The sequence below is a fragment of the Cupressus sempervirens genome, chromosome 5 (genome assembly GCF_028749045.1).
Source record: "Cupressus sempervirens isolate cs-2001-9-10 chromosome 5, ASM2874904v1, whole genome shotgun sequence".
In the NCBI taxonomy this organism is placed as follows: Eukaryota; Viridiplantae; Streptophyta; class Pinopsida; order Cupressales; family Cupressaceae; genus Cupressus; species Cupressus sempervirens.
The window spans coordinates 129,797,956-129,825,700 of record NC_143122.1 but is presented as its reverse complement, the minus strand read 5'-3'; the positions used below and the strand labels follow the sequence as shown (position 1 = coordinate 129,825,700).

At 35.3% G+C, this 27,745-nt stretch overlaps 1 protein-coding gene across 1 annotated transcript in view; it reads left to right on the top strand.

Moving 5' to 3' along the window:
• The window catches only part of LOC149554843 (medium-chain fatty acid ethyl ester synthase/esterase 2-like), a 203,310-nt gene that overhangs the window by 20,618 nt on the left and 154,947 nt on the right, over nt 1–27,745 (top strand). The window contains exon 5 of the mRNA XM_089828856.1: nt 9,536–9,625. Coding sequence (XP_089684982.1) covers nt 9,536–9,625 — 90 coding nt within the window. The remainder of the gene's footprint in view (nt 1–9,535; nt 9,626–27,745) is intronic.

The following is a 27,745-nucleotide window of genomic DNA, read 5'->3' as shown; positions in this document are numbered from 1 at the left end:
TGCAAACCTGCATCTACACCTATGGAGAAAGGTCTCAAGTTATCAGCAAAGTCTGATTCTCCTTCCGTTGATGATACTACATACAGGCAACTAGTAGGCAACCTCATCTACCTCTCTGCTACTAGGCCTAATATTAGCTTCGCAGTCAACTATATTTCACGCTTTATGACAGTGTCTAAGGCTGATCATTGGATGGAAGCAAAGCGTGTGCTTAGTTATGTGAAGGGCACTTCAGATTATGGACTTCTGTACTCTCAGAGTTCTAATCCTAAACTCAGTGGGTTCACAGATTCAGATTGGGCAGGCTCTGTTGATGATAAAAAGTCAACATCTGGATATGTGTTCAGTTTGGGATCCGGTGCAATCACATGGACTAGTAAGAAGCAGCAGGCAATTTCTCTCTCTTCTACAGAGGCTGAATACAGGGGACAGTTAAGGCAGGATGTGAAGCTGTTTGGCTTCATTGGATGCTTGGGGATATGTAGATGTCACTAGCAAGACCGACTACTCTGTTTGTTGATAACGAAGACGTTATCAAGTTAGCACGGAATCTAGTCTTCCATGAATGAACCAAGCATGTGGATGTTCATTGTCATTACATATGACAGCTGGTTGAAGACGGGACTATAGATCTGCAGTATGTTTCTACCACAAATTACACTGCAGACATTCTCACCAAGCCTCTTGGTCTTGATAAGTTTGTCCAATTCAGAGGACAGCTTGGTGTGTTAGATAGATTAACCATTAAGGGAGGGTATTACAATAATAGATAAGACGTCTATTATTAGTTAATGGTTATCTATTGTAAATATTTAGTTAGCTTTCGTTTTTTTAGTTTTATTTGTTAGAATAGAATATTTCTATTCTCTCCGCTTTATTCTTTTTCTATAAATTGACCTCTCGGTCTTTGTTAATTACAAGCAAGTATTTACCAATTACCTCGTAATATGCTCGGTTTGCTCCTGCAGAGATAGCTGGAAACCGCAATGCCCACAAGAAGCATATGTCTCTAGAAAGAGCCACTGGTGGAGCCCTAATTTAAGAGTCCCCATTTGTGCAAAACCATTGCAAATCAATGCCAATTATTTGAGATGTCTCCATGCATCCATCACAATAATATATTCTTGCTAGATCAGTATTTTTAGAACACCCAGAAATATGTAATCAGCAACAGAATTTTTTGAATTCAATAAGGTATATTGATGCAGAGTGTCATTACTGGATGATGGCATTATTGCAACTTGGGCGGTTGAATCATAGAGACTGAGCTTAGCTTGTCTAATTCAGAAAGCAGAACACAGATTTTTAAAATTCATACATAGCAACATTAAGGGATAAAATTCAATATAATTTTGTGGGAGTCGCGAAGTTTTTTCAACTTGCTGTGTTTAACATTGATAAAAGATGAAAGTAAAGCCACTTATTATTGTTGACCATTCAGCAGTAAGAGCAGCTATGTTGAGATACTATCCAACCAGCATCAACTCTGAGGTAAATTCAGTCAACAGAATTTTTTTGAATTACTCATATCAGATATATGCTAGACAAACTATTGGGGTTCCTTGTTGGTTAAGGGAATATACAGGAGAGACACATCTATTATCAGAGAAGATATTGACAGTAAAGCTCTATGAGAGATCTATCATAGTCCATAGCAGTATTCAGATTTATGCAACAAGTCACCAGAATATATTTAATGATGAATTTTCAGAACTGAAAGTGGTCTCTGAATAATCAGTCCCAACATAATTAATTATTCATTTTGAGATTGAGGGGCAGCCTTCACTGTATACTAGCATATGAGTATGGGAATGACTATTATGGTGATTGGGTAGCATCGTTTAGTTAGATGGGGAAGCTTTGTGCAATCTACATACCGAGAGATGATAATATGATGGACCCATTTTAATCATAACTAAACATCTGGTATCAACAAAAAGTATTTGAGACTAATGATCCAATGCAAATGATGACAGTGACATATATGTTTGAACTATCCAGAGACGATGGTAAGGCAATGACTACAAGTGTACAGTGAGCATCCAGCGACTCATAAGTATATCTCAAACTTAAACAGGAGAAGCAAACTCATCTGCACATAAGGATGAATACGAAGGCTGGGAGTTTGTTTTTATTGTATATCATCCCATCATAAGTATCTTGGAGGCTGATACGATTAAAGATTCATGCCAAAACAAAAGGTTTTGATAGATATACTGAGCTACAGATGATAACAAAATAATGGTATAAAATACAAGTTCAATAAAATATGCTAAGAGCAAAGCAATTTCTTATGAGCAATTATATCTCAGCAACGATGAAAAGGAGTCTTCAGATATTGTGAGTACAGTAACACTAAAGTGCAGCAGAGCATAGTTATTATCCAATTTACCAAGACCAAGCCCGATACAGGAATAGATGCCGTATATGAAAAGTTCGATGGCGATAAGCTTCGGACATGCATACAAAGGTTGAAATGAGATTCCCGCTCCTACGTTGCTTATAAAGAATCAAATATGTATGAAGAAGCCAATAAGATAACCTGACTAACACATCAAAGTTGTCAAGAATAAACGCTGAAATGATTTTCTCACACTTGCAAAATCACTCCTCCTTTGGGAATAGCCGTGAGAAGCCTTCGTCTTCTTTTCAGTTTGTGTTCAATGGTTTTCTTTTAATGATTTCTTTTCTTTTTGCAGGATTAATGAAGATACACGGAAAAGGAGGGAGTTTGTGCGTATAAGAAGGAACTCCACGTATGCTCGATAGAGGAGACTTTTGCACCCGTATCTCACACGGTCATCCGAAACGACAGTCTGAATGTTGGGCAAGTTTCAGCGCCTCTATGATTATTAAGAACGAAGTACCAACATGAAATAACCACCCATACACATACGTGCTTCTAATTCCAAAGGATGTGAGCGATGAGGGTGTATTGAGTGCACAGGTTGCAATGCGTGTCCAAGGAATATCCACGCGCTGGTGTCTTCATTGAGTGAAAACTAAAGCCATCGACCAGGTTAAGTGGCGTGATTCACCTGCAACGACATAAGGCAGTTTGGGATTATTTTATCATTTTACTAAAAATAGACATGTTTTGGACGAACTCATAATTACATGGTGTTTTCGGGTAGTTGTTTTTGTTCAGTATAGGCAGCTGCTTTGGAGGGAAATGCCTTTTCATCCACGTACCCTTTGGTGGTCTATAATCAAAACAAAATACAATTCATTTTTATATACAACTTTTACATACCCAAGTTATATAAGCACATATTATATTTTTCTATCGGCAAAGATGGAGTGATTGAACAAAGCTCGTGGATTTGAATTATTGGGTAAATTTTGTGCGGTTCTAGATAAATTTGCAGTAGATGGATCATTTGTAAGGAGTGTCTTTATTGCAATTTTATTCTCGGCATAATTATTTATTTTAATTTTTAGAGTTGAAATATTATTAAGTTGTGTCTGTTATAATTATTTTTAATTTCTATAAATATATTAAGATTCGAATAAGTGGATTGGATCATGATTGCATTTTAGACTTGATAAACATAGATATTGTGAAATATTTAATTGTTTCCATAACTGTGTCTAGTTTGTCTCTCCAGGAGTTAAAGCGCATTCTAGACTAATTTAAAATTGCATAATTGATCCATAGCGTCTGGATTATTAATTTGTTTATAGTTTAAGTATATTGAACTTTATAAAGTTGTACGTTTCAACTTATTATGTTGACTCTGTTTTCCCATTTAATTAAGCACTGGTCTTTGTATTACTCTTGATTCATAATCCATATGTTGGCAATTGTTTTTTATCTTTTCTTTGAAGAATTAATATAGTCATTTGTTGCATTAATCTATACTTATTTTTATTTTTAAAAAACATTCACACATTCATTTATTATTACTAATTCATAATTTGCAAGTTAGAAGCTTTCTATAATTCTTGCCATTTTGGAAGCTTTCATTACATTCGTATTCTAACCAATCTGTAGTACAGATCTTGGATCTAAGTTGTTGTCCAAGATCAAGTGCACTCGCCATGGCCTTGCAAAGCCAGAAGCCTAGGTGATTTGGATTGCATTGATTACTTCTGTCAAGTTGGCCATAAGCAGTTGGATATCCCAGCATCGAGTTGGTGAGACTCGTAGGATTCTAATGTGCGATTTTGGGAACCAACATGTGGTAGGGTAAAAGGCACTTACTAGGCCATTGTTAGTATCCGACAAACCCTCTATAAATAGTTTGGTGACCCTTTGCTTGGATATTCTGGGTACCATGATTGCTAGTATTTGGAAAATTTTCTAGAATCTTCCAGAGTTCCTTCTTTCCTTGTTAACACTTTAAAGTATCTTTGGGGATATTTTTGGTCAAACCTCTCAATGAGTTTTTTCTTGAAGGCATAATAGGTCTTTATGCTTCAATGGTTTTGGGTGATAAGCTACAGTGCCACCAATCATGGCAAGTCCTTCTAGATGCAATATGGCAAAGTGATTTCTCTTACATGAGGCTAATGGTCAAGTAGGTTTGTAGTTTTTGGATCTATGCATGGTCTATGATTTACCTTGACTCATCAAAATTAGGAATGGTGAGTTTTCGTACTTGGCATTGTAGACCTTGATTAGTTTAAATCCCTTCTTTCTATGATTCCTTTGTACTTCAACCTCACAATATACCATGAATCGGATGCTCTTGACTTCAAGGTCAAGCCTTGCGTATGTTTTGGCAAGTTCATTCATATTGGGATTGGGTGTGTTAATCTCCTCATTTTCTCTTGCTGGCTGTCCCTAGCTAAGAAGGGAGGCTTAGTAGTTCTTGGGGTTGATGCCAAGGTGGTTCTTTTGTCACTTTTGATTGGCTAGAAGTAACATGTCTCATTCCTTTGGTTAGGTCTAAGAGTACTTATAGTGGTGTTTATGTTTTGTAGGGTTGGGTTGTTTGTTCCATAAAGGTCCTAAATTCTTGTTCCATTTTTTCACCTCTTTCATTGTCTTTTCTCATTGTAATTTTCTTCTTTTCCCTCTGTAAAGTCCATAAAGCCTTTTGACTAAGTTGCATTAACCTTTGTTTTCTCTCAGGCTGGTAGGAACGTTGCTCTAATACCACTTGTAATGTCCTCTATTATGAATGCTGTAGGTTTTGCCCTAAAAATTAACAATTCCAAGCCAAGCAAGTGCAATAGAATTAGAGATGCCATTTATCGATTAAATTTTTTGAACAAGATAGATCTTTTTTGAGATACTGAATTCATGTTAGGCAATCATAAACAAGAATACATAATATCAATAATTACTACTAGGGTTAGAGAACATATATTCATAATCATCTTAATAATGTAATATCTATAATATATTATTTAGGTCAACTCATAGCAACTTGGATAAGAGATCACAATCGGATACTCAAAGCGATTGTCTACACTAAGCCCAAGAGTGGATATAGCATCCCTCTAGGCCTCGTGTGGCCTTCCACCATCCATCCTTAATGAGGTGGTGTGCTTGGTGATGGCACTTGTCTTTGTGCCCTCTACTCATGTCACCTTACCGACCATTTGTGATTGAGATTTCATTGGATCCATTCCAATAAACAATCATTGTTGAGGTTAGCAGGGAAGTCACAATAGAGGGTCAGTGGTGTCCTTCCCTTCTTAGCCCAAGGGTGGGGCATTCCTTGCACCCCTTGGTCTCATTGGCTTAGAAGAGGATCTCATAGCAGTTTCTCCCTCCTTGTTCTCCTTTCTTGACCTCATGGTTGGTTGTAGAAAATTGATAGACATATTGCAAATCTAATTGTTCTACATAATTGCCAATATAAACTTATTAAGGACTATTCATCAAATACATTATTCTATATGTATCTTAGACCATACAACAAACAATGCATAACACACACATATTTATGCATATCTGTCCTAAGTTGTAATTGTTATATGAATATATTTTAATGTACATAGAAATTGCTCAAAATAGTCATTGTTTGAATATAAACACGTAATTAAATCCTTGATTTTGTATACAAGTGAATATATTAGTCAATAATATTTGATTAGAAGTATCATTATATTATTAATCAATATAATATTAATAATAATATTGACCGAATCAATAATGAGAACATATGTGCAGCGATTCCAAGAGGAAGAATGTGCATGTTTAAAAATTAAGACTGAAGTGTCATGTCAGATCAAGAACATTGATTAAGTAATATCAATAAAGATTAATGACAACCTCACTAAATGGGAGTCACACATCTACCGTGCCTCTTGCATTAGAAATATAATGATCATCGTCAACGAAGATAAGAAGGAAATGATGCTGATTAGAATAAGCACTGATAATTATTAAGGAAGACATAAACTCATACCATTGTATGATGATAAGTCCATTGGTTCTTTATGGAGAGTACAATCGCGATTAAAAGAAGAGTAAAAGATTAATATCTATTTGGTGGGTCTCACAGACACTTGGTTATTATCCAAAGAGACAAATTAAGTCTAGATGTTATCCAACTTCAGAGTGTGTCAGGAGTAACACTATACTACTGTAGAGTTCTCAATGATTAATAAAATATGATATATATTAGCATTGCATAGATAAAATTGATCGGGATTGGTAATAGGAATTACATAACATTATGATATGGGCAGTGGTCATTGTAAAGATATTGGTGACTTAACCATTCTTGATTACTAAAATGATTATTCATGCCAATGTGAAAGGTTACAACTAGTAAAAGGATCAATGTGGTTGTTATGTAAGAGTTATGTCTCATAGTACACAACTTATCACATCCGTTAGTTATATTTAAAGGGACTCTCACTCATTCAATGAGAAAGGAGGAAAATATAAAATAAATGTTGGTGCCAATCAGATGGATAATGATTAGAAAGAAATGATATGAGTTCTTATTATTTAACAGTGTTTGTAAAAGGAGACGCATCATGATATATTGCTTGCAGAAATTAATAAATTGATTTTGATAATATTATATCAATACACTATTAGGAATTAATAGGCGTTCACACACACATATGAGCTATGACTGTAAGACCATTAATGTGTTAAAACATATATATATATATATATATATATATATATATATATATATATATATATATATATATATATATATATATATATATATATATATATATATATATAAGAGAACTGTAATGTACAGTGTTGATTATCACTGAGCGGGTTAGTATATTTGATGGCAAAAAAGCACATTTTGTGATTGATGATATTTGGCTGTAATCGAAGGTGAGATTGGTGAGGGGAGTTATGCTGCATTTGAAACAAGGAAGAAAAATTGTCCACTATATCATTGATGAGATATACTATTTCTGTCAAGCTTCATATGGTGAGATACAATGCCTTGCTACTGAATTGGAGTGAAAAGGATTAGTGCAAAGTAAAAAGGGGAGTGGTGACAGTGACTAAGGACTCATAAGTGTTTTATCAGATGTGTAATTTTTGAAGATATATGAGATCATGGATGCTGTGTTGTAGCTTCACATATTTTCTGGCGATCATATTTGCTAAGTGAAATGAGTTGATGATGATAAGAATGTGGTGTGACATTTTGAAGAGGATTGAGTTGATGTTGTTTATTTTTCTTAGTGCTGTTATTTCATCTCAGACTTTTGTAGTTCATTTTTAGTTCCTAATTTGAGCCGGTGCTCAAGCTGAGGTTGTTGCCTCAGCTGACTGGAGTTGGTGCTTCAGCTGTTAAGTGTTGGTGGTCACTTATGTTATCTGGGTTGGTTCCTCTTGCGTTAATGAAAGCTATTGTATGCTGTGGCTTTTTAGTTTTTACCTGTAATGGTTTTCGACAAGAAATTTGGTGTTAGACTTTTGATGGTTGCTCTTTTTTATTTTTATGCGGTGTTTATGATGTCAAAACTTTAAAAGTTTTCCAATTCATCCTCCCATCCACCCCTCTTAGTTTTTCCTATGTGCTGTTCAGGATTCACTTGGGTTCCCTCAAATTTTTCTTTGGTTGGTATGGGCGCATCGAAGTATGGGAGGGAATAGTTGTTTTTGTTGGGCGGGAATTATAGTGCATTCCATGGATTGGGTGGGAATTGTAAACTTAGCCTCACTGCCTTCCCCACCTCTCTTAATGGGCTTGGAGTTCGAGCTTTGGCACACCAAACCCTGTGGTGAAACTGGGCATTGTAGTAGTAGACCTTCGGCCTTATTAGCTAGAGTTCATGTCAGGTACTTCATACCATATCTATCCAACACCCAGAAGCCAAACTTTCCCATACACTTGTTTTCCCTATACTATGCAATGGCATTCATGCGGAGCAATTGGCCCCATGATTGATTAGCTGTACACCCTGGAGCTCATTCTAACTGGTACTGTTTTCATATATTTCCTCACTCTGCTCCTTTGGGCCTATATAAGACAAATCCAACCTCATTCCGCCTGTATTCATAGGTGGATTGGACCGGGATGACACAAATACAGCTGGTCTGCAGGTAGATTGGATAACATAGTATTTTGGCATGCTATGCCTATAATAATTATTGATCTGCTATATCTATAATAATCATGCTATGCTATATTGTCATTTTTGAACAAGCATTTGAGAATATTCCTTCAGCAAATGGCAGTTGTAGTTACAAAATAAATGTAAGTTAATCCATTATTTAAACCATTTCTCTTGTAATTTCTTGGATATACATTAACTTTTTGTAAATTCCTGTTGTGTAAATCTTCTTTTGTTCTAAAAAAAGTGTTTTTCCTTGGGCCCTGTTTGATTTCATCTATGGTTTGCCTTGGGCAGCCTAGTAATCCTGTGGGTCGTCTTTGTAAAACCCTGGCTTTACATTAATTTTTTGTAATTTCCCGTCTTGTGAGTGTTCTTCTGTTTGCTGCAGGTCTTTCCTGGATTCAGGATCCAAAAGGTACTTGGGGCAAGCCCTGAATAAACCCCAGACCGTCTTGTGCCACTGTAGGACTTATAACATAGAGTTTATTTATTTTAAATTGTAATTGACAATTTCAAGCAAAATTTGAGGAAGTTGAAGGTGAGGCAAAGTTAATTGAAAATTTGAGTCTCTTTGAAACTTTGAAGTTTGAACTGGTAACTCCTTATTGTCATGCCATACCTTGTTGCTGGTCTTAATGTATTTGTTACCACTATTCAAACTTGTCTGTTCCACTTTCACGCATCTTCTATCTTCTGTGTTTGATTTGTTTCTTGTGAATGATGGATATCCTAAAACCTGCATCATTATATTCTATGAAATTTGTTATACGATTAAAAGAAAAAAAATGGAATGAAATAATCTCTTTTCTTTGATCACAGTCTAATGTGAATTAGTTTATCCAAATTTATGGCCCTTTGTTAGGCATCATTTTCAAATTATATGATTCTGCAAGTTGGTTATCAAGGAATTAATGAATAAATTATTAAATGGACAAGGTTTTGTTGTTTTTGACATTACTGAATTTTCGAAGTGAATGTTAGGCATCTTTTTTTTACCTTGACATGAACATGCATATTCTTTTGTATTGGAATCCAGTATGTGAAGCACATCACTTATGCTCTTGCTAAGAAAGGATGGAAGATTGTTGTTGTCAATCATCGAGGACTAGGGGGCACTTCTGTTATTGTAAGTTTTTTGTTACATTTTCGTTTAATTGCTTGCTAGATTTGATCAAACATGCAATCACCTGGGGATTTTTTTTGGCTTACAGTCTTAGCTTTTCCATTATCACCAAAGTTGATGATTAATTTCTTTCTTAGAGAAAAAGTGTGATTGCTTGATGGGCCAATAAAGGCTTTAAAAATCAGTAATTTTAAAGTTGATATTTTTTGGGAAGATTGTGATATTGGGAAATTAGCAAGGGTGCATCCAAATAGCTAGTAAACTTGAACCTTTATTTTAACTCATTTTATAAATTTCCTTTCGCCTTGATTTTCCCAATTTTTGATATTTTTGGACCATTGCTTTTGTTTTCTCGATCATAAAATCTGGTAAAGGTTTTCCTTGATAAAAGATCCTTGGGGTGCCTGTTTTGAGAATATTAGGAAGGGAATTTATGTCAAATCTCTAGGGCTTCATTAAAATGCTGATGTTGAAGTTATTTTCCTTTGATAAAATTTTGGTATTGTTTGAGAAGTAGGTTTATTACATGAAACCATAGGACTGTCTTTGCACACAAATAGCTACTAAAGGAATTACACATTCTTTATATTAGTCTGAATTGTGGTATAGATTTATCATTGCATCATCAGTTTTGTCTGTAAAAAGTAAATGCCTGAATGTAATATTCATCAGTTTTGTCTTTAAAAAGTAAATACCTGAATGTAGTATTTGTATATTAGCTTTAAGACAGGAAGAAAATAGAGTGTCAAGAAGGAATGAGAATCTGAATTTAAAATAGATTTATCGGGGCTTATATGTATAAACCCTTTTGCTCATAAAACATTTGTGCTAAGCTCTAACTAGCATTTTGCGTGGAACAGTAACCTAGTATGTTTTGGTTACATCATCATTAAGTGCTTGCTAGATTTTATCAACCACACAATTGTGTGCAGATGTTATTTATGATCTGTAGCGATCATAAATAGGACTGTGGAATGACAAAGATAACATAGAGACAATGTCCATTGTGCACTTGGGTGTGCATTTGCCATAGTTTTGGTAATCGGGGCTGTGATGTATTATTCTTCTAGAAATATACAGAGCAAGGGGGTTTTTAATTCTGTTGAGGAAAATGCCATTAACGCAGCCCCAGCTGAAATGGAGTGCGAGAATGATGGTGTGCTAAAGCCATCACTTTGCAGAAGTTCGAATCCCTCCGATCAAGCTTCTCCACAATTTTGGAAGCCTATCTCTGAACTGAATGTTAATCTGGAGCTGGAGTCTTCTGTATGAGAGACGAGTTCAGTGGATAAAATGTCGCCTTCAGATGAAACTCAGGTGTTTGTGAAAAAAAGTAGAAGAAAAAAGCATGTCTACCATTACCCACAATCTAGCTAAACAAGATTCATCCGTGGGTTCTTCCTCATCTTATGACAGATCTAGAATCCAGCAGACTTCATAATAAAGTGACGTTGGCACGGTCAACAGGAGCTCTGCAGCAAATAACGTCCAGACGATGATTTTGTTCTAACATTGAAGTTTTTTCTTTCAAATGAAGCTCTTTTTTGCTTGCATACGAGATCATGAATTCGAATCAAATGCCCAGTTAACCGAGGGATTTAAGGTTATCATAGAATTCCATGTTCATTCTGCTGAACATTTTCTACATTTTGTATTTTCAGATGGCTTCTAAAGGCAACATCAGTAAATTCGTTTTGGTGATTCAATTAAACTGAAATTTAGTAGAAAAGAGTTGTAATGAATGGAGGAACCTGGGTTGGTTGACCCAAATTAGATGGATTCTGTTAGGAAAAACGTATTTAAAGGATCACTCAAGGTACCTACAGAAATATTATTACTTTCTATTGAGTGCAATAACCATTTTAATCACTTGGATTTACATTTTGGGTGTTTGGTGTTGCTAAGTCTGAAATATAAGATGAAACTACTAAAATTTGCTTAACTAATTATAAATCACTAAATAATAAAGTGATTTAAAAAAATGGTACAAAATTTTGAGTGATGTGAAGTGGTCAAGGGATCATCTCCTGCGGTTGAAGGTACATATATTCTGCCAAAACCAAGGCTGGCTTTCAAATACATTATTTATGGTCTCGACACTTAATTGTTAGTTAATACATCCTCCATGAGAAAAAATAGCTGAAATTTCTAGGCACAGATTGGGGTTTTGCAAAGGAAAAGTAAAAAAAAAAACATCTTGATATTCGTTGATCCAATCAGAGATTTCTTCTCTGATCATATGAAACCACCCCAGTACAGATTGGGCATTTTTCTCCATGTTAAGGCAAAAGATACTTGAACAAATCAGAATCTCAGATTGAGATAAGACAAGATAATGATATTAATGTCCAATAAAAGACCAACAAAAGGTCTATGGGTCTGGAGGATTACAACAATGAGGTTGACAGCAGCAAGAGCACACAAAGGTGTCCGAAAATAAATACAAACAACAACTAGAGAAAGCAAACAAAGAATTAGAGAGGAGGCCAAGAGAGACTAGGAGTCCTTTCTAGGCTAAAAGAAATCAGTCACTGAATGATATGCATGCCGATGAGTAATGGCCCTGCTCTGTTCGTGGCCACTCATAAAGGAGTGTCACTGGTGCAAATAACGGGTACGGGGTCTGATGCATTTGGAATGTTTGGTAGATCTAGTGGAGCTAGAAGGCCTTTTCACACCAAGCAAAGGAGATAATGGTGTGAAAAAGGCGGTAATGAGCTGAGTAGACAAGTGCTGATGCAGAAGCAGTGACTGGATCGTGCTATCATAGAGCATAGTGGCCTCTTGAAGATAAAGTGCAAGACAGTGCTGATCATGGTAGCTGAAAAAATCATAGAGAGAGAAGCACTCCCGGAATAGACAGAAAAATCTCTCTCTGATCTCATAATATATATGGCAATGAAAAATGAAGTGACTCTCAGTCTCCACCTCACCCAAAGTACAAAGCCTGCAGATCCGCTCTCCATTGTCAATATGATGGTCAGTCTGAACTTGAAGACGGTGAGAACCAACTCTGAAAGATCCTAAAGAGATATGTAGGACATGAGACCACCTCCAGGAAAGGTACCCTAAAGAGATACGCAGGGCATGAGACCACCTCCGGGAAAGGTAGCTAGGACGAACAATAATCCCATCAAACATCTCCAAAAAGTGCTTCATGTAAAAGGACATCCATGGGCGTAACCCACCAAGAGGATTGTAACATACATTTTTCTCGGGTCTTAATTAACAATTAACATACTCAAAAAAAAAATAGCTATTACTTCAGTTTCATAGGAAGATAGTTATATCAGTGATTCTCATGTGAATGAGATTTACCGTTAAAATCAGTTAGACAAAATTTCTTAACTAAGAACTTAAAACACCATCAAGGAATTTACTATAGAAATTTAAATCCACATACCAGGGAATTTGAATCGATAAATCATTGTAAGAAGGCTTTTGCAATCACCTAGATTAGTCCACAAATACCACTATAACAAAATCATATAACGACTACCATCCAATACCGCTATATCAAAATCAAATGACAATTACTATTAAAAACCACTATATAAAATTAGGGCATCACAAACCACTGTATCAATTAGGGCATCGATTACCATTGGATCATTTAGGGCTTTTGATACCATTGCATCACTTAGGGCTTCTGATACCATTGATTCAATTAGGGCTTCCGATACCACTGTATCATTTAGGGTTCCAATTTCCACTGAATCAATTAAGGCTTCAGATACCTTTGTATCATTCCTTTCCTTCCGATTACTTAACTGTGGCAATAACTCAAGATTAGAAAATATGCTCATATACGATATTCATATAAATGAAAAACAATTCATAAATCTATCTCTCGCATCCAGGTGATGAATTAACTCAATTAATCTTACCTTCTTGCATATACATCATAAAAGTAAAAATACCTGTTTCTAGTAACCAATGGAATGTATAGATTATCTATGTCTGTTGTACGTCTGACAACTTGGGGAGAGGTGAAACATTGTCAAGGGTTTAACCACCCAACCTTGGACCGTAACATATCCCCACACAATCTCTAATGAGAAAGGCCCTCCCTACCCAAAATTGGACTTGGAACATTTGTCATCTACTAAGTATCTTGGTATTTATCCACACCACAAGACTTGACAACAGGAGTTACAACAACGGATCATGCATGAGCTATTAAATAAAAAAATAATAAACATTGTTATGTCATAACTGATACTATTTTCATGTTATTGCAGATTCCTTTCTCTCATCTCTTCACCCTTTTCCTTGGCTATTCAGCTGGGTGAGTCCCAGGTGCTCGGAATTCTTAGAACAACCGGTTCTGTCAATTATACAAGAAGATTACATGCATCTAACATTTCACTACCTGTGGATTACATGATTATGTTCCTTAAAGATTCCAGAATTGATTCTAATATCCAATGGCATAATAATCTATACTTTGGTTCTTGGTTATTACCTGTCATGAACGAGGCTAAATTAAAGTAGTTCAATTTGTAAATTCAAACAAGATATCAAACTAAATCTTGCCGCAAAGATTCGATGCTTAATATGCTTATCACAATTGTGACCAGAAAGATTATGTTCTTTAGACTACTTGAAAAATATCATCAGATAGTTTAATTCATTCCAGATTTTATTGCATTTGGGAAAAATGATTCCATAAGGGTTGTATCTAATTTATTATGAAGGTTAAAAGAAGAGGGCTGTTAACAAAAGACATGGAATATGCAACAAACTCATATTGTAGCTTTGAACTAAATTTGGAAAGAAAGAATCTTGTGAGCCTAACTGGCTGTTGTAAAATGATATTGAATAACATGATCTAATGTGTATTTGTTATTGTTCTGATGAACTTGAACTCAGATTTGTTCTCTCCAGTTATGTTGTAGAGTATAATCCAATTGCAGATACAACAGACATATCAATGCAGATGGCTTAATCCTCGATGGTTGATATAAATGGCAAGGCTACCGCGTACAATGGACATTTAAGTCTAGTAATTAGAGAGAACTCTCCATAAAGGATACTATTCGACTCTTTAAATGATGTTTCTGGAAACTATGAAAAGTTAGAAGAAAGTTCATTATATATCACAAGGAATATTCAGTAAGTTAAAGAAAAAAAAGGTGATCATAAACAAAAGATAAGAGGATCCTGTGTCTAGCTAACTGCTATAGAAAAGAAAATATTGTAATGGTAACCTCATGACTTGTTAAGGAGCTGACAATGCTTAGATAATTTTGAACTCCGATCAATTCTTCCCAGCCGCTTAAGACGTCACCTTAAGTTATTCATAGTCTCTGATTCCTAGCCAGAATTGCTTACACAACAAAGGATTATATAACATTTTGGTTGATCAATTTACTAGCTGATAATTACAGGGGTTCGACAAATTCAAATATATTGAGATACTGAGAAGAAAATTGAAATTAAAAAGGAATTTGGAAACAACACCCCATTAAGAATTCAAAAATATGGAGAATATAAAGGAAGGCAATACGTCTGACTCCTCTCTCAGCTTCCATATAAAGGGACGAGCTGAGACTTCTTGGCTCCCATTGGTTAAAAAGATTATATGCCCATTTGAATTCTAAGTATTAAATCGATTGGGAAAAGAGAAATAAAGAGGGAGAGAATTAAGGAGTTGAAAAGTTATAGACTTCATTTTATTAATATAATACGTTCTTATATACATTCAAATAAGTCTATTGATGAGCTAACATCATTAGATTATATTATTATAATTTATTGGTGCCATTTTATTTTTATATTTATGTGTTCTTATGTAAGTGTTTATTATAATGATAAGATAAAAATTAATAAACAATCTCTAAAGGTATGTATTATATTTTAACTCAATTATTTTATGCTTCTCAATTTATTTATTTAAATAGCTCATGTAGGTCCCACATGTTACATCCCAATTTTTGCCCTAAATTTTTTTAAGTTGTTTATAGCCGTTGAACCAAATTTCAATATTCATGTGAAATTGAGTTAGTTTATTATAGACATTGTTATATCATGTTAGTTATAATCGTTATTTATTTTTCATGTTCATATGAAATTGAGTTAGTTTATTATAGCCGTTGTTATATCATGGTAGTTATAATCGTTATTTATTCTTCATTCTCATGTGAAATTGAATCAGTTTATTATAGCCGTTGCATCGATTTGATTATTAGTTAAATTTAGTCATTGTGTTCATGTGAAATGGAATTAGTTAATTTTAGCCGTTGAACAATGAATTTCCTAACGATCACTTGAAGGTTTTCCTTAACAAATTATGAATCTTGAATTGATGTTTTGGCAAGAATGTTGTTTAAAAATGTTTACAGGATAAAGACCAGAGAGAGAGGGGAAGCATTATGAAATGAGGTCATCGGAATGGGATGACCATATGATTCAGTCATCATGAAAGACAAGTTTGACCTAAAAATCGCCATGGCAAGTTTATTAGGGCTTGACAATAAATTTCTTAGTGAAAATCGCATAAGCTAAATTAAAAATTAAAAACAACACAATTATTAAATAAACAAAGATCCTACCTTTATTGAATTTAATAAATAATAATATCACTTAATATTATTTTACCCTCTCGAATTAAAATCATAAATAAATAAATACAAAGTGGCACCATTACATTAGAATCATTAATCCAATGATGCCACCTTGCAAATACGTATTTATAACTTAACCAAGATGATAAAATAATATTAAATAATAAACTTTTCATCTTCCTTTTTGTTTCAATTTTTCCCTCTTTTCATATTTCATCTTTTTAAACTGAATGATAAAAGAATTTGAATGAATTCTTGTAACGGCAAGGAAGCCGTAAGGTCAGCTAGTAATATATCTATGTGAGCCGTGTCGTATTCTGACTGACCATTATTCCCGTCATCCGACTTCATTCCTTGCAAGTTTTCATTGAGTTTCTTGCTTGATACGGTGCCTACAACACTCAGAAAATTATCATTTTGCATCCCAAAGACAGTGATACAGCCGTGGAAGACTAGGAAGGAGGCATTGGGTCAGTCTCAGCAAAAAACAACTGCAGAACAAGTGTGTGTCACGTAAGATGGTGTTCCTCAAATTCTTCTTTTCCCTTATACCATGCACAGCTGAGTCGATTCTTTTTAAATCATTCCATGCAAAGTGCAGAGTCAGCTTTTTACTCTTTTATTCTTTCCATGTTTTGTATTGAATCGACTTAAATAAAATCTTATTCTGCTAAATGCTGAGTCAACCTCTATTCTTTCCATGTATGGTATTGAATTGACCTTGATACCTTGATAAATCTTTTCCAAGCTGTGAGTCGAATCAGATCATGATTTAACCTTTTCCAAGCTATGTGATAACCATGCCATCCTCAATGGAAAGTCTGTAACCATTTCTTTTAAAAGTCTGAATTTACGTGAAATGAAAAATGAGCAAGTTCTTTAAAATAAGTTTAGTCATCTGTCAAATCAAATCTCTTTCAGTTGAATATCTTGTAGGAGCATAATACAATTAAATTTACCAATCTTTATGAGCAATGCTTGAAGAATTCTTCATTAGAAAACTATACTATTAAACTCTGAAAGATGTGAATTAATAGCTATTAATCAGTAATGAGAACACCAAAGATATCACCCGGCTAATGCCAGAATGAGGTGATGAAGGTGTTGGTTATGCAAATAAAGACAAATGTTCAGGCACCAAAGAGTCACTGGCCTGATGGCCTGATTATGGTGAGGTGTAGATGAACTTGTAAAAGAAAACACATGAATGAAATCGGTAAGCATTTTTATATAAATAAAATCTAATGAAATTAGCTCATGCCAAATCCACTTTCGAAATTAGTTGTCAAGCTTGAGTGGTGGAGATCGGGTTATAAACCCACATCTTGAAATCCTTGGCCAGGGTGGAAAAAGGCATACTTGCCACAGCAAATTGATTGTGTTGTTGTCCTAATACTCGAGTTATTCTTCTGAATAATTGTTGGGACCTCAACCCACCTGAATACTCCGATGGTTGGATCAATGAAAATCCCGTGCTTGACCTCGGGGTGGGGAGGGCCGTTCTATTTAATTAGAACCTATGGGGATAAGTAAAAAGGTCCGCGGTTGGGAGGTTAAGCCTATGATAATGCTTCTTCTCTCACCAAAATCAGAGCTTGGACAACCAATTAGAAAGATTCTCAACTAAAAGCAGTATGTTCTCTCTTACCTGAAAATTTAGTAAATTTTTTATTTCAAGCTGTAGTTTCTTTTACTGAAAGGTTAGTGAAAATCTAGTTAGTTTTGATTAAGTAAAAGCAGGTTTTAAGGACCCGAAACCGTAGTACAACAAGTTAAGCTAGAAAAAGATAGAGGAAGTAGAAGCATACACAAAACAGACCTCCAGAAATAACACAAAAGAGGTCCAAGAAAGAACTGCTGAAAGAAATAGCAAAAAGACAGCAGAGAGACAGCTAAAAGACAACAGAAAAGACAGTAAAGACACAGCTAGGTAGCCTTCATCAGATCCAGCGCCTGATTAGCCAGGATCTGCATGTTGTCCGCCATTGCCTTCACCTCATCCTTCGTTCCCGTGTCATCAGTCTTCTTGGAGTGAGCCCTGGTGCGCTTATTGGGACCTTGGCAATTGGCCACCTAAGGGGAGTTTTGGCCTTTATCCATTTCCAATTTTTTAATCAAAGTACCCACATTGTCAGCCAATTGTTTTATCAGTTTTTCAAGGTTACATATCTTGGCTTCCATCATGGTGACCTTGCCTTGGTTCGCATTGAAGTCTCTATCCATAGCCTTGTTCTTGGCCTCCAACTGCGGGATCTTCATCATTAAGTTTTTAACATCTTCAACACTTCCAACCACCTCCATGAGCCTATCAATATGTTGGCCGAGAGTGCGCTCACCACGAGCAATTTTACTGGCATGCACAACTTCCGTCCTTAATTCTTGCATCTCCCTACCAAGTGTCTGCATTTGGCCTTTCATTACCCCAATTTCTTTCAGAATAGCCCCCGGATTACCATACATCCCTTTCAAAGGTCTAGAAGAAACATCAAACTTGTCATCAAAATCTTCCTGTGTCCCCTGCTCCTGAGTGTCCTCATCACCCGACTCCCCTTTATCACCTAAATCTTTCTCGAGGCGCCTTGAAGGATATTTTTTCTTCTCCAGTCGACGGGCCAGGGTCTCATCATCCAAAGGGGAAGAAGCCCTCACCCTCGAACTCGCCTTAACCCTCTTACCTTTAAGCTCAAATTTCTTCTTATAGTCCCTTACTAAATCCTCCACAAAATCGCTCTCCTTGTCAGAGTCAGAATGACCCACCACTCTTCTTTTCTTCTTAGACCTATTCCCAGTTCCCTTGTTTGTATTAACATCACCCCTTCAGCTTCATCCTGGGTTTCAGAATCGTAACCCTTCTCCTGCATGCTCCCTTCCGTATCATAATCCGCATCCTTAATTCGACCTCTGTTCCTCACAATTCTTTGGACTTTAGAACATTCATTATAAGCACCATTAGACCCTCATGACAGACATGATCGCCATTAGGGTCTTTTTGTAAAGCTTGAACAGAAATGCTAAGGGATTGATTCAGATAGTAAGGGAAATTGATTTTGACGTTGTGCCTAAAATGGTTGGCCAGCATGAAGTGATAACCATAACATTTTGTAAATCTCCCATCCAAAGTTAAATACTCCATTATAACATACATAACGAACCGTTAGGGACGAGAGATAAAGGTCGGATTAATGTAAGACTTACCAATTTTAAACAGATGGCTCTTCTGAGTCTCAGAATCCACAAACTCTGCAACGGCTCGGTCAGACAATTTTCGCTCCCTGTAGAAATTGAGGCCCTCCATATCCAAACCCGAAGCCTCAACGATCACCTCCGTAGATACCTCCATACGTTGATTGCCCACCATGACTGAGCCCTCTTTCCAAGTTTTTATAAACTGTTGCGTGAAAATCTAGTTAGTTGTTCAAGAGCATAGTAATTAAATTTTAATTTTCAGTAATCTCTAATTAGTTTATATTTATTTTCAGCTGATTATATCAATTAATAGTTAATGTTAAACTTGTTTGAATAGAAAAGCAATGTAGATTTAATTTTAGTTTTTAAATCGTTATTTTGAATTCTATGTCATGTGAATATGAAATATAAATCAGATAGTTTAATGATGAAAATAGTTAGTAGAAAACCAGTTGTTACACATGGTATCAGAGCGCTGGGTTCAACACTGAACCTAGGGCACATCACCTTCCTAAAAATCTAATAAAAATTGAAAAAAAAACGAATACAGGATGCTAGTACGTAGGACACCTCGTAAGAAAACACATCATCCTATTTTTCCTTACCTCATCAAGAATATGACTAAATACGATTTTTCTTGCTGTTTCGAGCCTCAAGATGATGAAACATTGAGCCAAGCCGTTCAACGTATGAAGAAGGAGAGAATTTGATGGACCCCTGCCAAGAAGGCAACATATAGGAATAAACTAATTTTGGAGTGGAACACTTAGCAGAACAATCCCCTCCATTTTCATAGATCGTGGATGGTACGAGACATGTACCGGGTAGAACTAGAAGCTGTAAAACAAAAATAAAAATAAATTCTATGGATGTAAAAACTACCTCAATAGAGGAATTTTGTAAATAAAGAATTTGCTTTGTTGAGCAATGGAAATGCAATTTTTCTTTGTTGAGCAATGGATCTATTTTGTAAATAAAGATTGCTTTGTTGAGCAATGGAAAAGAAAATTTTGCTTTGTTGAGCAATGGATCTAACTTGTAAATTGCTTTGTCGAGCAATGAAAATGAAATTTTGCTTTGTTGAGCAATGGATATAATTTTGTAAATTTGTTTTTTGCTTAGCTTGTTATTGGCAAACAATGAGAAATTTAGAACAATAGAAATGAAAATTTTCTTTTTGAACAATGAAAAAAAAAAACTAAAACTATAAATTGAACTGTGTAAACTAACAGGTGAAAGACCTGAAATACAACATGAGCAACAATGAGAATGCAGAAAATCGAGAGATAGTGTGTGAAAACCATCAATCCTCTAATGAACTACTACTTCAAATTTTACAAGAAACACAATTAAAACTAGAAACTATAGAGAGAAGAATGAGCGAGATGGCAGCCCAGATGGGGCAACATCGAGAGGAAATGCAAGACACACCCAGAGCCAAGACAGAAGTCTCAAGCCATAGTTAGACCCCTTCCCCAAAACAGGATGATAAACACAAGAAAAAGGAAATCGTGGCAGACTTATTAGCAGATATTAAGAAAATTAAACCCCGTAAGTTCTCTAGTATTGAGTTAGGAGAAGAAGCTGAGGCATGATTGACAGAGATGGAACAATACTTCGAGATCCGCAACTTTTTAGAAACCTCAAAGGCAGTATGGGGTATATATCAATTCATTGGAGAAGCAGCAACTTGGTGGGGAAACACCAAGGTGGAATTGAACATTAGATCTACTGACATTACATGGGAGAAGTTTGTAGACATATTTAGGACACGGTGGCTGCCTCAAACTTTCTATAACTAGAAACTCATGGAATTTCAGAATTTGAAACAGGGAGATTTGTCAGTTGATAGATACTGGGAGAAATTTATGAGATTGCTTAAATACGTACCACCCTATCAACAAGATACCAATCTAAAGGTAAGAAAGTTTATTATGGGACTGAATAACAGAATAGGGGGAGCTGTAGATGTCCTTGCACCACGAACTATGGAAGAAGCTTTGGAAAAAGCTGTTTGACAAGAACATAAGGTTAAAAAGGATGATTCTATTCGAGACAGTAAGAGAAAGACCACTTGGAATTCAGAGGGTGCTGAATCCGGACCACCAAGAAAACAATTTAAAGACTTTAAGAATAATAAACCTAAAAACAGAAGTAGCAGAAACAGAAACAATCAAGGAAATTTTCATGTGAGCAAAAGTGACAAGAATAATGAAGGAAGAGGACCACCGGGGGGTTGTTATTTCTGCAAAGGGAATCACTATAGGAGACAGTGCCCTAACCTCAATCAGCCACAATGCTCATCTTTGCCACAACAACAACAGGTTTTTCAACAGAAAATTCACGCAGCCTTGGATAACAGATAGGCAGAACAACAGATAGGTCCTATCGAGACATAGGGTAAGATTTATGGAAACCCATAACTATACTCATTGATACTGGAGCAACTGAATGTTTTATTTCACCTAGATTGTTAAGTAGATTTCCAAAAAGAACTAGTTTTATGGCAAACCCATGGATGCTCGAATATGCAAACCAGTCAAGGGCCAAGGTAGAGCAATGCCTGTTTGAAGCTCAGGTTGATTTTCCAAACTTCTCTACAAAACTGAATTTATATGTAGCTCCATTAGGATCTTATGACATTATCATTGGAATAAATTGGCTTAGTGAACATAAGGCTAAGGTGGAATGCCTTGTCAAAACCGTCAATTGTGTGGATGATAGAGGTAGACCCACAAGTATTTCAGGGATCAAACATGAAATTTGAGCCCAACAGATCTCAACAATGCAACTTAAGAGATATGGAAGGGAAGACTGTGAAATTTTCGTAGTAAAGTTTGAAGAGACAAGACAAACCACATATGGGGATGATTATATCTATGAAGATGGAGAAAATAAGCAAAAACTAAAAGAATCGTTTGAAGAAAAATATCCCTATTTGAAGAACTATTAAGATGTATTTCCTGAGGAACTTCCTGGCTTACCCCCTTCCCAGAAATGTGATTTTACCATAGACTTAATACCAGAAGTAGAACCTATATCCAGAGCCCCATATAGAATGACCACCACAAAGCTAATGGAATTGCAGATACAATTGCAGGATATGTTGGATAAGAAGATTCGACCTAGCGTCTCACCATGGGGAGCCCCTGTATTATTTGTAAGAAAGAAGGATGGAACCATGAGACTGTGCATAGACTACAAAATGCTTAATAAAGTCACTATCAAAAATCGATACCCATTACCCAGGATAGATGATCTCTTCGATCAAATGAAGGGTGTGACTGTGTTTTCAAAAATTGACATAAGATCAGGTTACCATCAATTGCGAATTAAGGAAGAAGACATACACAAAATTGCTTTTAGAACTAGGTATGGACATTATGAGTTCACGGTGCTACCATTTGGGTTAACTAATGTCCCTGCAGCCTTCATGAACCTAATGAACAATATATTTCACGATTTTCTGGACAAATTTGTGTTGGTATTTATAGATGGTATTCTTATTTATTCTAAAAATGAAGAACACCAGAGACATTTAGAGATAGTATTACAGAGACTTAGAGAACATAAGTTATATGGAAAATTATCAAAGTGTGCCTTTTACCAGAAAGAAATACAGTACCTAGGGCATATAATTTCAGCACAAAGCATAATAGTAGATCCATCTAAGATTAAAGCAATTAAGGAATGACCCATACCTAAAAACATATCTGAAGTCAGGAGTTTCATGGGATTAGCTGGATTTTATAGGAAATTTATTAGAAACTTCTCAAGAATAGCTTATCCAATCACATCACTTCAAAGAAAGGGGCAGAAATTTATTTGGACAGAAAAATGTCAATCAGCTTTTGAGTTTCTGAAAGAAAACTGACTACTGCACTTATATTAAGGGTACCTGATCCACATAAACCATTTGTGGTAATCATTGATGCTTTAGGTGAAGGATTAGGGGGCATGTTAATGCAAGAAGAACAAGTCATTGCCTATGAGTCTAGGAAGTTGAAGAATTACAAACAAAATTATGCACCTCATGACCTAGAATTAGCAGCCATAGTACATGCTTTACAAATGTGGAGACATTATCTAATTGGAAAACCCTTTGAGCTCCGATCCGATCATCAAAGCTTAAAATATATTTTCACTCAGCAAAATTTGAATGCAAGGCAGAGGAGATGGTTAGAATTTTTGGCAGATTATGAGTTTGACATAAGCTACATTAAGGGGAAAGAGAATAAGGTGGTTGATGCTTTAAGTCGAAGAAGACATATCTTACAACATTTAGAGCATGATGAATTTTATAAAGAAATCAGCATGGCACTTATTAGAGATCCACAAGACTCCAAATATGCAGATTTTAATTTAGAAGATGATGGATTGTTGAGATATCACCATAGAATTTATGTACCCAATTATCTTGAGTTGTGAAGATTAATTTTAGGAGAGTATCATTCAGCCCCATATTTAGGACATCCGGGAGTAACAAAAATGTTATCTGGCATAAAACCCTTATACTTTTGGAAGGGAATGAAAAGAGAGATAATTGAATTTGTAGCAAGTTGTTTAGAATCTTAGAGAGTGAAAGTGGAATATAGATACCCAGTAAGATTGTTGCACCTAAATGAGGTATTTGAATGGAAGTGGCAAGTAATATCCATGGAGTTTGTACAGAGGTTGCCTATGACCAGGAATCGACATAACACTATAGATTGACTAAGGTTGCACATTTTATTCTAGGGAATTTATCTGATGGAGCACCCGAGATAGCCCATAAATTCATAAAAGAAATATTCAGATTACATGGGGTTCCAGAGAAAATTATTTCAGATTGAGATACAAGGATAACTTCTAGATTTTGGCAAACATTATTTTCAGCCTTGGGCACTAAATTGAATATAAATTCAGCTCATCATCCTAAGACAAACGGTTAGACAAAGCGAGTGAATCAGGTACTAGAGGATCTTCTAAGAGTTTATTGCCTGGATCGACAGTATCAATGGGAAACATGCTTACCTTTGGTTGAATTTGCATATAATAACTCATACCAGTCTATGGTCAAAATGGCTCCCTTTGAAGCCTTGTATGGCTATAAATGCAGAACCCCAAGAAGCTAGAATCAATTAGAGGATAGGGTCATTGTTGGGCCAGAAATGCTACAAGAGATGGAAGAACAAGTGCTTCAAATCCACCAGAGATTGAAAGAAGCAAACGACATGTAGAAAAGTTATGCTGATGCAAAAAAAACACCCAGAGAATTCTCAGTAGGGGACAAGGTGTTATTAAGAGTCAAGCCTCAGAAGAGTACTATAAAGTTTGGCAAGAATGCTAAATTGGCCCCCAGATACATAGGACCTTTTGAAGTTTTGGAGGTTGTTAACCCAGTGGCCTATAGGATTGCTTTACCTCCCGCCCTTGCCAGGATGCATAACGTTTTCCATGTGTCTTACCTTAAGAAGTTTGTTAATCATCATGAGCACATGATTGATTGGAAATTGTTGCAGGTGCGAGAGCCAGGGGTGGTAGAGGTAAAACCGCTTAGAATACTCAATGCAAGGTCCAATGGGACCAGTATTTAGAAGATAATGCTACATGGGAAGATTATCATGAAATTTTTCAGAAATATTCTTATCTATTTGCAGAAACTGGAAACTGAATATTTCATTTCTTTTATTTTAATCCTTAAATACAATTTGATATTATGAAAAACCTAAGGGGGTGGGTATGTTACATCCCAATTTTTGCCCTAGAATTTTTAAAGCTGTTTATAGCCGTTGAACCAAATTTTCATGATCATGTGAAATTGAGTTAGTTTATTATAGCCGTTGTTATATCATGTTAGTTATAATCGTTATTTATTTTTCATGTTCATATGAAATTGAGTTAGTTTATTATAGCTGTTGTTATATCATGTTAGTTATAATCGTTATTTATTCTTCATGCTCATGTGAAATTGAATCAGTTTATTATAGCCGTTGCATCGATTTGATTATCAGTTAAATTTAGTCATTGTGTTCATATGAAATGGAATTAGTTAATTTTAGCCGTTGAACAATGAATTTCCTAACGATCACTTGAAGGTTTTGCTTAACAAATTATGAATCTTGAATTGATGTTTTGGCAAGAATGTTGTTTAAAAATGTTTACAAGATAAAGACCGGAGAGAGGGGAAGCATTACCAAACGAGGTCATCAGAATGGGATGATCATATGATTCAGTCATCATGAAAGACAGGTTTGACCTAAAAATCGCCATGGCAAGGTTATTAGGGCTTGACAATAAATTTCTTAGTGGAAGTCGCATGAGCTAAATTAAAAATTAAGAACAACATAATTATTAAATAAACAAAGATCTTGCCTTTATTGAATTTAATAAATAATAATATCACTTAATATTATTTTACCCTCTCGAATTAAAATCATAAATAAATAAATACAAAGTGGCACCATTACATTAGAATCATTAATCCAATGATGCCACCTTGCAAATACATATTTATAACTTAACCGAGATGATAAAATAATATTAAATAATAAACTTTTCATCTTCCTTTTCGTTTCAATTTTTCCCTCTTTTCATAATTCATCTTTTTAAACTGAATGATAAAAGAATTCGAATGAATTCTTGTAATGGCAAAGAAGCCATAAGGTCAGCTAGTAATATATCTATGTGAGTCTTGTCGTATTCCGACACACCGTTATTCCCGTCATCCGACTTCATTCCTTGCAAGTTTTCATTGAGTTTCTTGCTTGATACGATGCCTACATCACTCAGAAAATTATCATTTTGCATTCCGAAGACAGTGATACAGTCGTGGAAGACTAGGAAGGAGGCATTGGGTCAGTCTCAGCAAAAAACAACTGCAGAACAATTGTGTGTCATGTAAGATGGTGTTCCTCAAATTCTTCTTTTCCCTTATACCATGCATAGCTGAGTCTATTTTTTTTAAATCTTTCCATGCAAAGTGCAGAGTTGACTTTTTATTCTTTTATTCTTTCCATGTTTTGTATTGAATCGACTTAAATAAAATCTTATTATGCTAAATGCTAAGTCAACCTCTATTCTCTCCATGTATGGTATTGAATCAACCTTGATACCTTGATAAATTTTTTCCAACCTATGAGTCGAATCAAATCATGATTTAACCTTTTCCAAGCTATGTGATAACCATGCCGTCCTCAATGGAAAGTCTGTAACCATTTTTTTTTAAAAGTCTGAATTTACATGAAATGAAAAATGAGCAAGTTCTTTAAAATAAGTTTAGTCATCTATCAAATCAAATCTCTTTCAGTTGAATATCTTGTAGAAGCAGAATACAATTAAATTTACCAATCTTTATGAGTAATGCCTGAAGAATTCTTCATTAGAAAACTATACTATTAAACTCTAAAAGATGTGAATCAATAGTTGTTAATCAGTAATGAGAACACTAAAGATATCACCTGGCTAATGCCAGAATGAGGTGATGAAGGTGTTGGATATGCAAATAAAGACAAATGTTTAGGCACCAAAGAGTCATCGGCCTGATGGCCTGATTATGGTGAGGAGGTGTAGATGAACCTGTAAAAGAAAACACATGAATGAAATCAGTAACCATTTTTATATAAATAAAATCTAATGAAATTAGCTCATGCCAAATCCACTTTTGAAATTAGTTGTCAAGCTTGAGTGGTGGAGATCAGGAGGTGTAGATGAACCTGTAAAAGAAAACACATGAATGAAATCAGTAACCTTTTTTATATAAATAAAATCTAATGAAATTAGCTGATGCCAAATCCACTTTTGAAATTAGTTGTCAAGCTTGAGTGGTGGAGATCGGGTTATAAACCCACATCTTGAAATCCTTGGCCAGGGTGGAAAAAGGCGTGCTTGCCACAACAAATTGATCGTGTTGTTGTCTTGATGCTGGAGTTATTCTTCCGAATAACTGTTGGGACCTCAACCCACCTGAATACTTCGATGGCTGGATCAATGAACATCTCGTGCTCGACCTCAGGGTAAGGAGGGCCGTTCTATTTAATTAGAACTTGTGGGGATAAGTAAAAAGGTTTGCGGTTGGGAGGTTAAGCCTATGATAATGCTTCTCCTCTCACCAATGTCAGAGCTTGGACAACCAGTTAGAAAGATTCTCAACTAAAAGTAGTATGTTCTTTCTTATCTAAAAATTTAGTAAATTTTCTTTTCAAGCTGTAGTTTCTTTTACTGAAAGGTTAGTGAAAATCTAGTTAGTTATTGAAGAGCATAGTAATTAAATTTTCATTTTCAGTAATCTATAATTAGTTTAGATTTATTTTCAGCTGATTATATCAATTAATAGTTAATGTTAAACTTGTTTGAATAGAAAAGCAATGTAGATTTAATTTCAGTTTTTAAA